This window comes from Heptranchias perlo, chromosome 11, assembly GCF_035084215.1.
Source record: "Heptranchias perlo isolate sHepPer1 chromosome 11, sHepPer1.hap1, whole genome shotgun sequence".
In the NCBI taxonomy this organism is placed as follows: domain Eukaryota; kingdom Metazoa; phylum Chordata; class Chondrichthyes; order Hexanchiformes; family Hexanchidae; genus Heptranchias; species Heptranchias perlo.
The window spans coordinates 68,261,838-68,275,562 of NC_090335.1; the positions used below are offsets into that span (position 1 = coordinate 68,261,838).

At 46.7% G+C, this 13,725-nt stretch overlaps 1 protein-coding gene across 2 annotated transcripts in view; it reads left to right on the top strand.

The window, feature by feature from the left end:
• LOC137327470 (interferon-induced GTP-binding protein Mx3-like) overlaps positions 1-13,725 on the top strand; it is a 42,713-nt gene that overhangs the window by 23,459 nt on the left and 5,529 nt on the right. For both annotated transcript variants that reach the window (XM_067993323.1, XM_067993324.1), the window contains 4 exons: positions 2,486-2,564; positions 3,589-3,711; positions 5,818-5,962; positions 7,014-7,172. In XM_067993323.1, the coding sequence (XP_067849424.1) occupies positions 2,486-2,564; positions 3,589-3,711; positions 5,818-5,962; positions 7,014-7,172 (506 nt within the window). The remainder of the gene's footprint in view (positions 1-2,485; positions 2,565-3,588; positions 3,712-5,817; positions 5,963-7,013; positions 7,173-13,725) is intronic.

The following is a 13,725-nucleotide window of genomic DNA, read 5'->3' on the forward strand; positions in this document are numbered from 1 at the left end:
CCATCAATGTGCGTCATGGATTGGACTATGGAACTATTGCCACTCTGACCTTTTCCTATGCTTATGAGCCATAGTCATCTGCATTTCAAAATGATTCATATTAGTCAGACCAATCCTAGGAAACTATTTTTTGATTTCTGTCAAACTGTGATTTATTTTAATACAAAATTGAAGTTCATAGGATGACAATCTTGTTTGTACTACCCTGCTCTCCTCTCTGGCTCCATACAACAACAACAGCATCTTGCATTTATATAGCACCTTTAACGTAGTAAAACATCCCAAGGCGATTCACAGGAGGGATTATCAAACAAAATTTGACACCGAGACAAATAAGGAGATACCAGGACAGGTGACCAAAAGCTTGGTCAAAGATGTAGGTTTTAAGGGGCGTCTTAAAGGAGGAGAGAAAGGTAAAGGTTTACGGAGGGAATCACTCTGTGGTAATTAATACCCATGGCAGTTGACTTCAGTCCATGCTGAAGGAGACTTTCCCAAGATAGCAGCCATGCATCTCTAGAGAGGTGGCAGCTGGTGTACAGTTGGCACCCATTCAAACTGGACAGTCTCATCATTTGGTTTAAAGTTGACTTTGGCAGAGGTCTGGTCAAAAGTTGCTGGCACCATCCAAGTATGGTGTGTGGCATAGGCATATCAACGGAATGAAAACTCAAATGGAGCCACAACAGAAAAAGTACCACAATATGCTTTTCCATCTATCAATTTTAATGGGCAGAAAAAGGTAGGGACTACTCTGGGAAAGGTGGGCAACACACTGAGTGTGCTCATTCATAAAGTCAACACGTTTATATATCTCACTGAGGAGTTAGAGGTTTTCCTCACTGGTGGATTCCACTGTTCTCCAACATGTTTCCTATGCAAACCATGTCTTTCAAATGGCATAGTGGCACAGCATGTTGAATTATCATTAGCTGGCGCCATGGAGTGATAACGTTACATCTACGATCCCCCGCGATGGTGAGTTCCCAATCTGTGGGCAAGCACCAAATAGAAGCCGGCTGTTTCCCCCATAAAGAGAGGACGCTAAAATCAGAGGAAGAATCGTTCCTAGAACAACTGTCATGCAAGGAGCCTCCTTGGAACTGGTTTGAGAGCAGCACTTCCAGAAGCCTAAAAGTAAGGCATCTAGCTGCCTTCTTGTCCAGGGATGGTTCATAGCATGTGCAGCCCCAATTTAAAAAAAAGGGAGAAAGTTACTGACAAAGCATTGAAAACTTTCTGGTAAACCTTCTTAATTTGTTTAAAAGTACATGCAATGCAGAAAAGCCCATCATCATATCTTAGATAGAAGAGATTTAGGACAGAGAGCAAGAGAAGCTTTTTTTTTTACACAGATTTTGGAATGCGCTACCGGAGTTAGTGATAGAAGCAGAGACCATGTTAACTTTTACAAATAAAAGAAATACTTTTTTTTTATTCGTTCATGGGATGTGGGCGTCGCTGGCGAGGCCGGCATTTATTGCCCATCCCTAATTGCCCTTGAGAAGGTGGTGGTGAGCCGCCTTCTTGAACCGCTGCAGTCCGTGTGGTAAAGGTTCTCCCAAAGTGCCGGCTTTCACAGCCCCAGGACGTCCCAAAGTGCATTATAGCCAATTAAGTACTTTTTGAAGTGTAGTCAGTGTTGTAACATAGGAAACACAGCAGCCACTTTGCACACAACAAGGTCCCACAGACAACAATGAAATAAATGTCTCAGTCATCTGTTTTTAGTGTTGGTTGAGATAGAAATGTTGGCCAGGAGACTGGGGAGATCTCCCCGGCTCCTCTTCAAATAGTACCTTGGGATCTTTTACATCCACCCGAGAGGGCAAACTCGGTTTAACGTCTCATCTAAAATGCAGCACCTCCGACAGCGCAGCACTCCCTCTGTACTGCACTGGAGTGAGCTCAAGACTCTGGAGTGGGCCTTAAACTCATGACCTTCTGCCTCTGAGGCTGACGCCTTGATTAGATTAGATAGGTGGCTGGAAATAAGGTGGATAAAGAGATATGGGAAGAGGGCAAGCACATGGAACGTCACTCGGCAAAATCGGCACTCGGCTCTGCTGGCTCCATCCTCTTCCGTCCCCCGCCCCCCCCCCCCCCCAAAAAAGGTTGCCGGACCTCCTTTCTTCAGAACCACACCCTTTTTCAAACTGTGCATCGAGGTTAAAGTCCCATGCCGGGCCCCAGCAGATTTTGGCACACAGCTCTTTATTACTGCAACCACACAGGCTTCTTGCTGCCTGCTTAATGCCTAACTACTGGCCCCCTGACTAATCTAAATTATTTTCAGCAGCCTTCGCTCTGCCTACCCCTGACCCGACCATTGCCCCAACTCCCTGTCTCATTAACATCAATTTATTATTTTTAATTACCTGTAAGCAATATTAAAAAATTATGTTTCATAAGCTAAGCAATTTGCTATTATCTCACAATATATCAATTCTGACCTGCATTTTTGTTTTAAATTTTTGATATTTAGGCCGCTTCTGGATGAAGGGAAGGCCAGCATTCCATGTTTAGCTGTCAGGCTCACAACGGAACTTGTGAATCACATCAATGTAAGTTTTATTTTGTAAAATGATCTGTATTTTCTTTGATAATCAGGATTGCCATGATCAAGGCCACATTCTAAACTAATTCAGGATCATTACCCAGGGATCTGGAGGTAAATATTATGAGTCAGCACTCCCACTGCAAGGTTTCATCGTGATTCAAGGACGTTTTGGGAATTCCACGGGATTTTTTGTATATTGGGAGATCTGACCTCCGGGCCTGAGTTCCCGGAATACATCCGATCATGGAAAGCTTTCTGCTGGGAGCATTAATTGACAAAATCTATCTCCTGAGTTAATATTATTTGACTATGAGGGAACACAAGTTAAAAATGAGGGCGTTTAGGAGTAAGAATGGACTTTGTTCACCCAACTATGAGTTGTGGAACAAGTTACTAGGGAAGGCCATCGAATCACAGTATAAAGGGTCAGCTGTGGCTCATTGGGTAGCACTCATACCTCTAAGCCAGAAGGTTGTGGGTTCAAATCCCACTCTAGAGACTTAAGCACAAAATCTAGGCTGATACTCCAGTGCAGTATTGAGGGGTGTGTTGTGCTGTCGGAGGTGCCGTCTTTCAGATGAGATGTTAAACCGAGGCCCCATCTGCCCTTTTAGATGGGCATAAAAGATTCCATGGCACTATTTTGAAGAAGAGCAAGGGAGTTCTCTCCAGTGTCCTGGCCAATATTTATCCCTCAACCAACATCACCAAAAACAGATTATCTGATCATTATCGTTGCTGTTTGTGGGACCTTGCTGTGCACAAATTGGCTGCCGCGTTTCCCTACGTTGAAACAGTGACTACACTTCAAAAGTACGTCATTGGCCGTAAAAGCAGTTTGGGATGTCCTGAAGTCATTAAAGGTGCAATATAGATGCAAGTTCTTTCTTCAGAGACAAGGGTTTGAGGGCTATGCTGGGAAGGAGGGTCGATGGGGTTAAGCTCTCATCAGAAATTAGCAGGATTGCATGCTTAATCACCTTTTACCCGTCACTAAAAATGTTGTTCTCATGATCTGTCTTTTCAAGAAATCGCTGCCAAAGTTGCAAAAGGACATTGCAGCCAAGCTGAACGAAACCACCCAAAGTCTGAAAAGATACAGCAATGGAGTCCCAATCTCAGACAAAGAGAAGGTGGCATTTCTGATCGATGTACGGGCATCTCTATTTAATTACTTCATTTATATTCCATTTTATTTAACATTAACCCTTCGTGGGTGGCTGAAGCTGGTACAAGCTGACTTCAATGGAAAAGAAAACTGAGCGGGATATAAATCGGGCTCCCAATTCATTGTAATTTCACCCCCGAGAAGTGTCCACTTCAATTCATCTCACATCAGGGCCTGACTTAAAATAGACCACAGACAACTGACTCCATCAAAAAGAAAATGGGCTCCTGAGCTGAGATCAGGGTTTGACTCATCAGCCTGTAATTCTGCCACCCTCCCCCCGCCCACAAAATCACTTCATTGGACAGGAAAATCGCTGCCTGGGGAATGCACAGCAGAAACCTCAGCCTGAGAATGATTTGCTGGAACTGAACTGCAGATTGTTCCTTTCTCTGCCTTAACTAGCCATGATTTTCCAATTTGCGTCATTTTATAATACATCGGTTAATACCATTAATTATAAACGCTGGTTTTAAACTAAAGCCGTTTGGAAAATCGAGGCCAATGCACTGAAATTACATACAAGCATATGAAAATGACGGGCAGGAAAAGACCAATTGCCCCAAGCCTGCCCCACACTCATGATGGCTGGAGCATCATGTCTAGACTCTTCCTACTCCCCCCTCCTCTCCACCCCACCCCCTCCTCCTCCACAGCCATGTCATCTCCTTAGAGAGGCAGAAAAAAGCAGAGAAAAATCCAGGGCCTAAAAGGGAAAAATATGATCTGGAAAAGTTCTCTCCGGCCTCCTCAGGCTATCAAAACCAGTCCAGGAGATCACATGGACCAGCTGTAATCTGTAAGCATTCCATATTCTGATAACCTTCCGTGTGAAAAAAGTTCTTTTAACTTCCCCTTTCATATAGTAATGATTTTTTTTGAAGATAGATTCAAATGTAGTATACATTCTAAGGTGCAACAACATGCATAGTCTGTGTAAGCTATTTCCAAAACTAACCTGGCATTGTCGGTTTGATAGTAACCATAGACAACCAAGAAGGAAGGGATGAAAACTTTCACTACCCTGAGTATACCAACATCATAGCCATACAAAGGAGGAAGTTAGAAGATTTTTTTCATACAGAAGGTCATTAGAATATGGAATGCCTTACCGTAAGAGGCTATTGAGGTAGACCAACGTTATTTAAAAGGCAATTGAATAAACATTTGAAAAGGAAGAACATCAAAAGGACATGGGGAAAGGGCAGGGAAATGGAATTAGAGCAGATAGCTCCGGTTGAGCTGGTTGGCACGATGGGCCAAATGGGCGTAATTTCTGTGATTCAATCTTGAACTAAATGTGGACTTGGTATTTGGTCACTTTGATACATTTTTACCAAATGAACCCAAAGAAATCAGACATGTTGGGGTTCGATTCTGCAAGGGTTCTCCCAATCGTCTGCCACAACTTCAATGGAAGATCCGTGGAAATCCTGGAGAAATGGTATAAATGGTTGTTTCGCCGGGTTTTCCATGGGATCTTCTGCTAAAGATACGAGGTCTGATCGGGAGAACCCCCGCGCCCCGGACCCCCCCCCCCCACAACTCCTGGCCCAACAGAAATTCAACCCAATAAGAGAGCCTCTGGTTAGCAACAAGATTGTGGGTTCTAACTATAAGTTTGGATAACAATGATCAAATCCTATATGGTTACTAAGTTGCTAAAACAATGGGAACATAGGAAATGCTAGATGAAAAAAAAGTCCAAGGTCCATCTTAATTGCTTACTACCATCCTGGCAATTGCATGATACAACGTTAATGGAGCTGTTGACTAATCATAGCAATCAATCTCTATCAATTAGTCTACAACAGACCCAGACATGACACGAGGAAAACCCCAGTGGTGGAGAGCTTTAGGAACATATGAAATGGGATGTAAGATTGGATAGGATTCTGCCTGATTTACCTTCTGTGGGGGAGGAGATACTTTGAAGAAGCTTTCCTTGGGAGATTTAATGGTTGGATAGAGTAAATTATACATGGTCCATGGAAGGAACAAAGCTTTATGGGAAAATGGCCCTTTCTTCTTTAATGCTTTCCTGTGTTCTCATGACGGTAATTTTCTAACATCTTTGATTTGATCACAGGTAATCAACAAATTCTGTAGTCACGCAAAAAAATTGACTTCAGGGGAAGAGCCTCAGAACTCCAGAAAGGAGGAGAGGTACTTCACCAAAGTACGAAAGGAATTTGAAGAATGGAATTCATTTCTGGACAAGAGTCTATCAAACTGTGAGTATGAATCATTTGAGTTACCTTAACTCAGTTGGGTTATGCTTGTCATTTTTGAACTGGGCCACTGGTTGAGGCACCATTGGTAGCTCGACAGTGAGTAGTCTTGCAGGCTGAAGATTGAATTTTGTGAGTTAAGCAAGCAATAGTTTCTATCCCGCTGGCATCACTTAATGAAGAATATTGCCCAAAGGCATCAAGTAACAAATAACAGTGAAAATTATTTTCTTACATGCAGTAGTTTGTCAGTGAACCAAGTCCCAGAATTTCTGTCTGAGGGTTCATTGTGACATCAGCGAGGCTCAGTGATAATGCTGTCCCATCTGAGTCAGAAGGTCATGGGTTCAAGTCCCACTCCAAAGCTTGAGCACACAATCTAGGCTGACAGTTCAGTGCAGTACTGGGGGAGTGCTGCACTGTCGAAGGAGCTGTCTGCTGGGTGAGATGATAAATCAAGGCCCTATCTACTGTTCAGGTGGATGTAAATGATCCCATGGCATTATTCGATTAAGTGCCAGTGAGCAACCTCACATTTCCCCACATTATTCTGCCACCTTTTTGCCCACTCACTTAACCTGTCCATATCCCTTTGCAGCCTCTTTGCGTCCTCCTCACAGCTTACTTTCCCACCTAGCTTTGTATCGTCAGCAAACTTAGATACATTACACTGGGTCCCTTCATCTAAGTCATTGATATAGATTGTAAATAGCTGAGGCCCAAGCACTGATCCTTGCGACACCCCAACGCATATCCCTCACTCAACACCACCAAAACAGATTATTTGGTTATTTATCTCATTGCTGTTTGCTGTGCACAAATTGCGTAACAACAGTGACTAGACTTGGAAAGTCATTCATTCATTGTGAAATGCCTTGGGATATCCTAAGGATATGAAAGTTGCTTATATAAATGCAAGTTCCTTTTCTCTTTTCTGCGGTTTTCCAACTGAAAGTAAGTTGAGCTAAGTCAATATGGCATCAAACCAGTTTTTTTTTAAAAAGGCACCTGGAGTTTTACGAAGCTATCTCCCTTCGTTTGTTTTCACTAACAGTCCGGGACTACCTGCGTGATGAAATTCGAGAATATGAAGATTCTTATCGTGGAAGGGAGCTGCCTGGGTTTGTCAACTACAAAACCTTTGAATCTCTCGTAAGGAATGAGATTTTTCAGTTGGAAGAACCAGCTATTAAGAAACTGAAGACCCTCACAGGTATGTGACTGCCGTACTTAAGGTGTGCAACTTTGTATTGTAAGAACACTGGGATCGATACCCTGACAAGGATTTTCAAGGGCACCAGACGAATGTTTAACCAATTCACCTTAACTCCTCATCAGGGAACCATCCGGGGTTCAATTTGAAGTGGATTGGAAGGTAGCAAATATAACCCCGCTATTCAAGAAAGGAGGGAGAGAGAAAACAGAGAACTACAGGCCAGTTAGCTGACATCAGTCGTCGGGAAAATGCTGGAATCCATTATTAAGGAAGTGGTAACAGGGAACTTAGAAAATCATAATATGATTAGGCAGAATCAACATGGTTTTATGAAAGGGAAATCGTGTTTGACAAATCTATTAGAGTTTTTTGAGGATGTAACTAGCAGGGTAGATAAAGGAGAACCAGTGGATGTCGTATATTTGGATTTTCAAAAGGCATTCAATAAGGTGCCACATAAAAGGATGTTACACAAGATAAAGGCTCATGGGGTTAGGGGTAATATATTAGCATGGATAGAGGATTGGTTAACAGACAGAAAACAGAGAGTAGGGATAAACGGGTTATTTTCAGGTTGGCAGGCTGTAACTAGTGGGGTGCCGCAAGGATCAGTGCCTGGGCCTCAGCTATTTACAATCTATGTTCATGACTTAGATGAAGGGACCGAGTATAATGAATGGAAGTTTGCTGATGATACAAAGCTAAGTGGGAAAGTAAGCTGTGAGGAGGACAAAGAGTCTGCAAAGGGATATAGACAGGTTAAGTGAGTGGGCAAGAAGGTGGCAGTTGTAGTATAATGTGGGGAAATGTGAGGTTATTCATTTTGGTAGGAAGAATAGAAAAACAGAATTTTTTTAAATGGTGAGAAACTATTAAATGTTGGTGTTCAGAGAGATTTGGGTGTCCTCGTACAAGAAACACAAAAAGTTAGCATTCAGGTACATCAAGCAATTAGGAAGGCAAATGGCATGTTGGCCTTTATTGCAAGGGGGTTGGAGTACAAGAGTAAGGCAGTCTTGCTACAATTGTGCAGGACTTTGGTGAGACCTCACCTGGAATACTGTGTACAGTTACGGTTTCCTTATCTAAGGAAGGATATACTTGCCTTAGAGGCAGTGCAACAAAGGTTCACTAGATTGATTCCTGGGATGAGGGGGTTGTCCTATGAGGAGAGATTGAGTAGAATGGACCCATACTCTTTGGAGTTTAGAAGAATGAAAGGTGAATAAGATTCTGAGGGGGGCTTGACAGAGTAGAAGCTGAGAGGTTGTTTCCTCTGGCTGGAGAGTCTAGAACTAGGGGGCGTTGTCGCAGGATAAGGGGTCGGCCATTTAGGACTGAGATGAGGAGGAATTTCTTCAGAGGGTTGTGAATCTTTGGAATTCTCTACCCCAGAGTTGCTGCGGATACCGAGTCGTTGAGTATATTCAAGGCTGAGATAGATAGATATTTGGACTCTAGGGGAATCAAGGGATATAGGGAACGGGTGGGAAAATGGAGTTGAGGTCGAAGGTCAGCCATGATCTTATTGAATGGCGGAGCAGGCTCGAGGGGCCGTATGGCCTACTCCTATTTCTTACGTTCAATCACCCAGTTTATACCTAGGAGTTAATGGTGCCTAAATTTGGCTTGCCAAACAGTCTTACTTTCAACCAGTTCAGATTATATTATCATTTACACCACCAATCTCCCATCAGGTTCCACACTAGCTGCTGAATAAATGAATTAACCCTTTCTTGCCAGTTATCAAAGAAGAAGTCCAACAACAAAGTCATGAGCTAACAATTGTTCGTTAACCTTGGAACATAGGTAGCAACACTTAAACATTGACTATCCAAATAATTAGCAGATAGGACTAATTGACAAAATAATGAACATATATTATAAAGGCAGTTCAGTTACGTCTCAGCAATTCAGTATTATCTGTTTGCTGATTATAAATTTAAAATTGAGATGTGTGTCTGAGATTGATATAAATTGGTGAGATTAATTTAAGATTAGACTCCTTAGTTAGCTGATAGTTAACGGCATTAAATAGCCTCTCTATTGAATAGATTAAAGTCTATGGGCTCTATTTCAGCACCCGCAATCGGGTGCGTTCCTGGTGGGGGGGCTACGAAAATCGGGGATTCCCGGGGCGGGGCGGGAGCCTGGCTCCAACCCGCCCACTTCCGGGTTTCCCACCGACGCGCTGACATGCGCGCGCAGCCCCCACATGTGGGACTCCCGCCGGCAATTAAAGCAGGCGGGGGTGCCACTTAAGCTATTTATTTTGGTATTTCAGGTCATTTACAGACCTGATTAACAAGATATTTTAGGAGGGTTGGGATTTTACAAACAACTGGGACTGTTTCCCATACTAGGGGAAACACTCCCAGTTCAAATGGACGTGTTGCCTGTGGCAGCTGCAAAGGTCCATTTGACTGGTGGGGGGGGGAGACCCTCACTCATTGCAGGAGGCCACTGTCACTTTGGACAAAGTTTGGCTCCACCACCCTCCTCCTAACAGTAAAATTCACCAACTTGCACACTTACCCCGGTGTCCAGACACATGTACCTACCTTGCGGACCCCCTCAGATGTACAACTTCCAGATGGGGGCCGCCATAGCTGCAGTCATGACCTCCTCGGAGGGCGAACAGCATCACCAGCCTCGCCATCCACGCCGTCCACCTCTGACACGTGGAGCTCCACAACAGAGTGCTGTGACACATCCACCTGCACAGCAGGAGGGAGGGCAACCACAGAGAGAGATGCGTCGCAGAAGGCACTACCCACGCCACAGGGTCCACAGACCGAGGCTCGGCTTCCTGGTCCTCTCTGAGCAGCAGTGCACACGGAGCCTCAGAGTCACTCGACATGTAGTCGTGGACATCTGCAGCCTCCTTCATGCCGAGCTGCTCCCAGCTGGCCCGAGCACCATCTTCTTACCTGTCGCTGTCAAAGTCACCACTGCCCTCAACAACTTCTCCTCCGCATCCTTCCAGGGTGCCACCGGGGACATCGCCGACGTCTCTCAGTCGTCTGCACAAAAGACCCCTGCAAATATACCTACACCCACTCTGCAGTGACACAATGGGTGGCATCAGTTGTGGGTCTTCATAGTGATCCTCAGGAAAGGGAATTATTGCACAAATCAGACAAGATTTGCAAAGACGTGGCAGTAGTGGTGACAATATAATATGTAATGTGAGTTGATCAGAAATTAAATATAAGTAAAAACCATGACAAACCCTCAAACACCCTTGTGCATCCCCTTCATGCTCACAACATATTTGCCTTACGCTGCCGACTGCACATATGTGATGCATGCCCTGTGGCTGCAGCACAGGTAATGGCAGGTTGAGTGAGGCTGACTGTGAAAGAGATGCACGAGAGGGTGAGTATGAGATAGAGCCATGAGATTGTATGAGGATTGGGTTGAGTGGTAGTGGTGGGATGAGTACTGGCGAGGTGAGTAAGTGCAGGTAAGATGAGGATGAGGTTTGAGTGGGTGTGAGGGGTGATGTGGCAGATTAGTGTTGGCAGTGCAGAAGGAGATGTGGGGTGGGGGCGGTGATGTGGCAGACGGAGTGTCGGGGAATGAGTAAGTGTACCCACTTTGGCTGGCCTACTTATGTCATTGCAGCGCCTCCTGCACTGTATGCAGGTGGGCGCTATGTTAGTGGTGCAGGTGACCTCCTCTGCCACCTCGAGCCAGGCCTTCGTGGTGGCAGAGGCAGGCCGCTTCCTCCCGCCCGCCGGGGGGAAGATATCTCTCCTCCCCCTCCTCCTCACCCCATCCAGTAAGACCTGGGGCTCGATTTTACCAGGCCTGCGGGTTTCCGGCGGGTTGGGTTTCGGGAGCGTGGTCAACACGCTCGGTGAAATTAGTGGGTTGCCCGCGCGATCGTAGCAGGCAACACACTAATTGGATCCATTTACCTGCTCTTCCGGGCTCCGCGCTGCTGGTCTGCGCGTCGGGCGGGCTGCGCATGCGCAGTACGATCTGTCAGCTGGAGGCTCTCTAGTTAAAGGGGTAGTCCTCCACTGACAGATGCTGCAACCAATAGAACAAATTACAGCATGGAGCAGCCCAGGGGGAAGGCTGCTCCCAGTTTAATGATGCCTCACTCCAGGTATCATTAGATGGGGTGAGGAGGAGGGGGAGGACAGAGCTCTTCCACCCGGCGGGCGGGAGGAAGCGGCCTGCCTCTGCCACCAAGAAGGCCTGGCTCGAGGTGGCAGAGGAGGTCACCTGCACCACCAACATATCGCCCACCTGCATACAGTGCAGGAAGCGCTCCAATGACCGCAGAAGGTCAGCCACAGTGAGAACACGTAGTCTTTCCCCTACACTCCGTCTGCCACAACACTGCCCCCACCCCACATCTCCTTCGGCACCGCCAACACTACTCTGTCACATCACCCCTCATACCCACTCAAACCCCATCCTCATCTTACCTGCACCTACTCACCTCGTGAGTACTCACCCCGCCACTAACACGCAACCCAATCCTCATATAATCTCATGGCTCTATCCCATACTCACCCTCTCGTGCATCTCCCTCACGGCCAGCCTCACTCAACCTGCCACCACCTGTGCTGCAGCCACAGGGCATGCATCACACATGTGCAGTAGGCAGCGTAAGGCAAACGTGTCGTGAGCTTGAAGGGGATGCACAAGGGTGTTTGAGGGTTTGTCATGGGTGTTACCTATATTGAATTTCAGAACAACTCACATCACACATTATATTGGCTCCACCACTGCCATGTCTCCGCGAATCCTGTCTGTTTTGTGCAATAATGCCCGCTCCTGGGTATCACTATGAGGACCCACCACTGATGCCACCCATTGTGTTACTGCAGAGTAGGTGCAGGTGTATTTGCAGGGCTCCTCCGCGCAGACGAATGAGAGACATCGGCGGTGTACCCGGCTGCACCCTGGAAGGATGCGGAGGAGAAGTTGTGGAGGGCAGTGGTGACGTTGGCAGCGACAGGTAAGCAGATGGTGCTGGGGCCAACCAGGAGCAGCTCGGCATGAAGGAGGCTGCAGATGTCCACGACTACATGTCGAGTGAATCTGCGCCTCCGTGTGCACTGCTGCTCAGAGAGGTCCGGGGAGCTGCGCCTCGGTCTGTGGACCCTGTGGCGAGGGTAGTGCCCTCTGCGACGCGTCTCTCTCTGCGGTAGCCCTCCCTCCTGCTGTACAGGTGGATGTGTCACAGCACTGTGTTGTGGAGCTCCACGTGTCAGAGGTGGACGGCGTGGATGGCGAGGCTGGCGATGTTGTGCGCCCTCCGAGGAGGTCATGACTGCAGCTACGGCGGCCCCCATCCGCAATATGTACATCTGAGGGGGTCCGCAAGGTAGGCACATGTCTCCGGACCCCGGGGTGAGTGTGCAGGTTGGTGACTTTGACCGTCAGGAGGAGGGTGGTGGAGGCCACACTTTGTCCCAAGTGACAGAGCGGCCTCCTGCAATGGGTGAGGATCTCCCCCCAACCTGTCAAATGGACCTTTGCAGCTGCCACAGGCTGACGGCTGCAACACGTCCATTTCAAATAGGACTGTTTCCCCCAGTGTGTGAAATAATCCCATGTTTCTCCAAAATCACACACAGTCCCTTAATCAGGTCAGTTAATGACCTGAACAAGCGAAATAAGTACACTCAAGTGGCATCCCGCTGGCTTTAATTGCCTGCGGGATTCCCACCAGCGGGGTCTGCGCACACACCCCCGCACGTCATCGGGGAACCCGGAAGTGGGCGGGATCGTGGCGCGATCCGGTCACGTGCCTGGATATCGGGATTTTCGGGGCCCCCCCGCTGGAAACGCACATGAAACCCGCTGGTAAAATCGAGCCCCTGGAGTGAGGCATCATTAAACCTGGGAGCAGCCTTCCCCCTGGGCTGCTCCATGCTGTGATTTTTCCTATTCCTTGCAGCATCAGTCAGTGGAGGACTGCCCCTTTAAATAGAGCTCCTCCAGCTGCCAGACCTTACTGCGCATGCGCAATCCGCCCGACGCGCAGATCAGCAGCAGGGAACCCGGAACAAGGGTTAAGTGGATCCAATTAGCCTGCGATTGCGCGCAGGGCAGACTGATTTCACCGGGCACGTTACCCACGCGCCCAATCTGCCTCCACCACCTTTTCAGGCAGCGCATTCCAGATCATAACTACTCGCTGCATAAATAAAGTTTTTGCTCATGTCGCCTTTGTTTCTTTTGCCAATCACCTTAAATCTGTGTCATCTGGTTTTCAACCCTTCCTCCAATGGGAACAGTTTCTCTCTATTTACTTTATCTAAACACTTCATGATTTTGAACACGTCTATCAAATCTCCTCTTACCATTCTCTGCTCTGAGGAGAACAACCCAACTTGTCCAGTCTATCCACATAACTGAAGTCCCGCTTCCCTGGAACCATTCTGGTAAATCTTTTCTAAGGCCTCCACATCCTTCCTAAAGTGCAGCGCCCAGAATTGGACACAATACTCCAGCTATGGCCGAACCAGCGTTTTATAAAGGTTCAACATAACTTCCTTGCTTTTGTACTCTATGCTTCTATTTA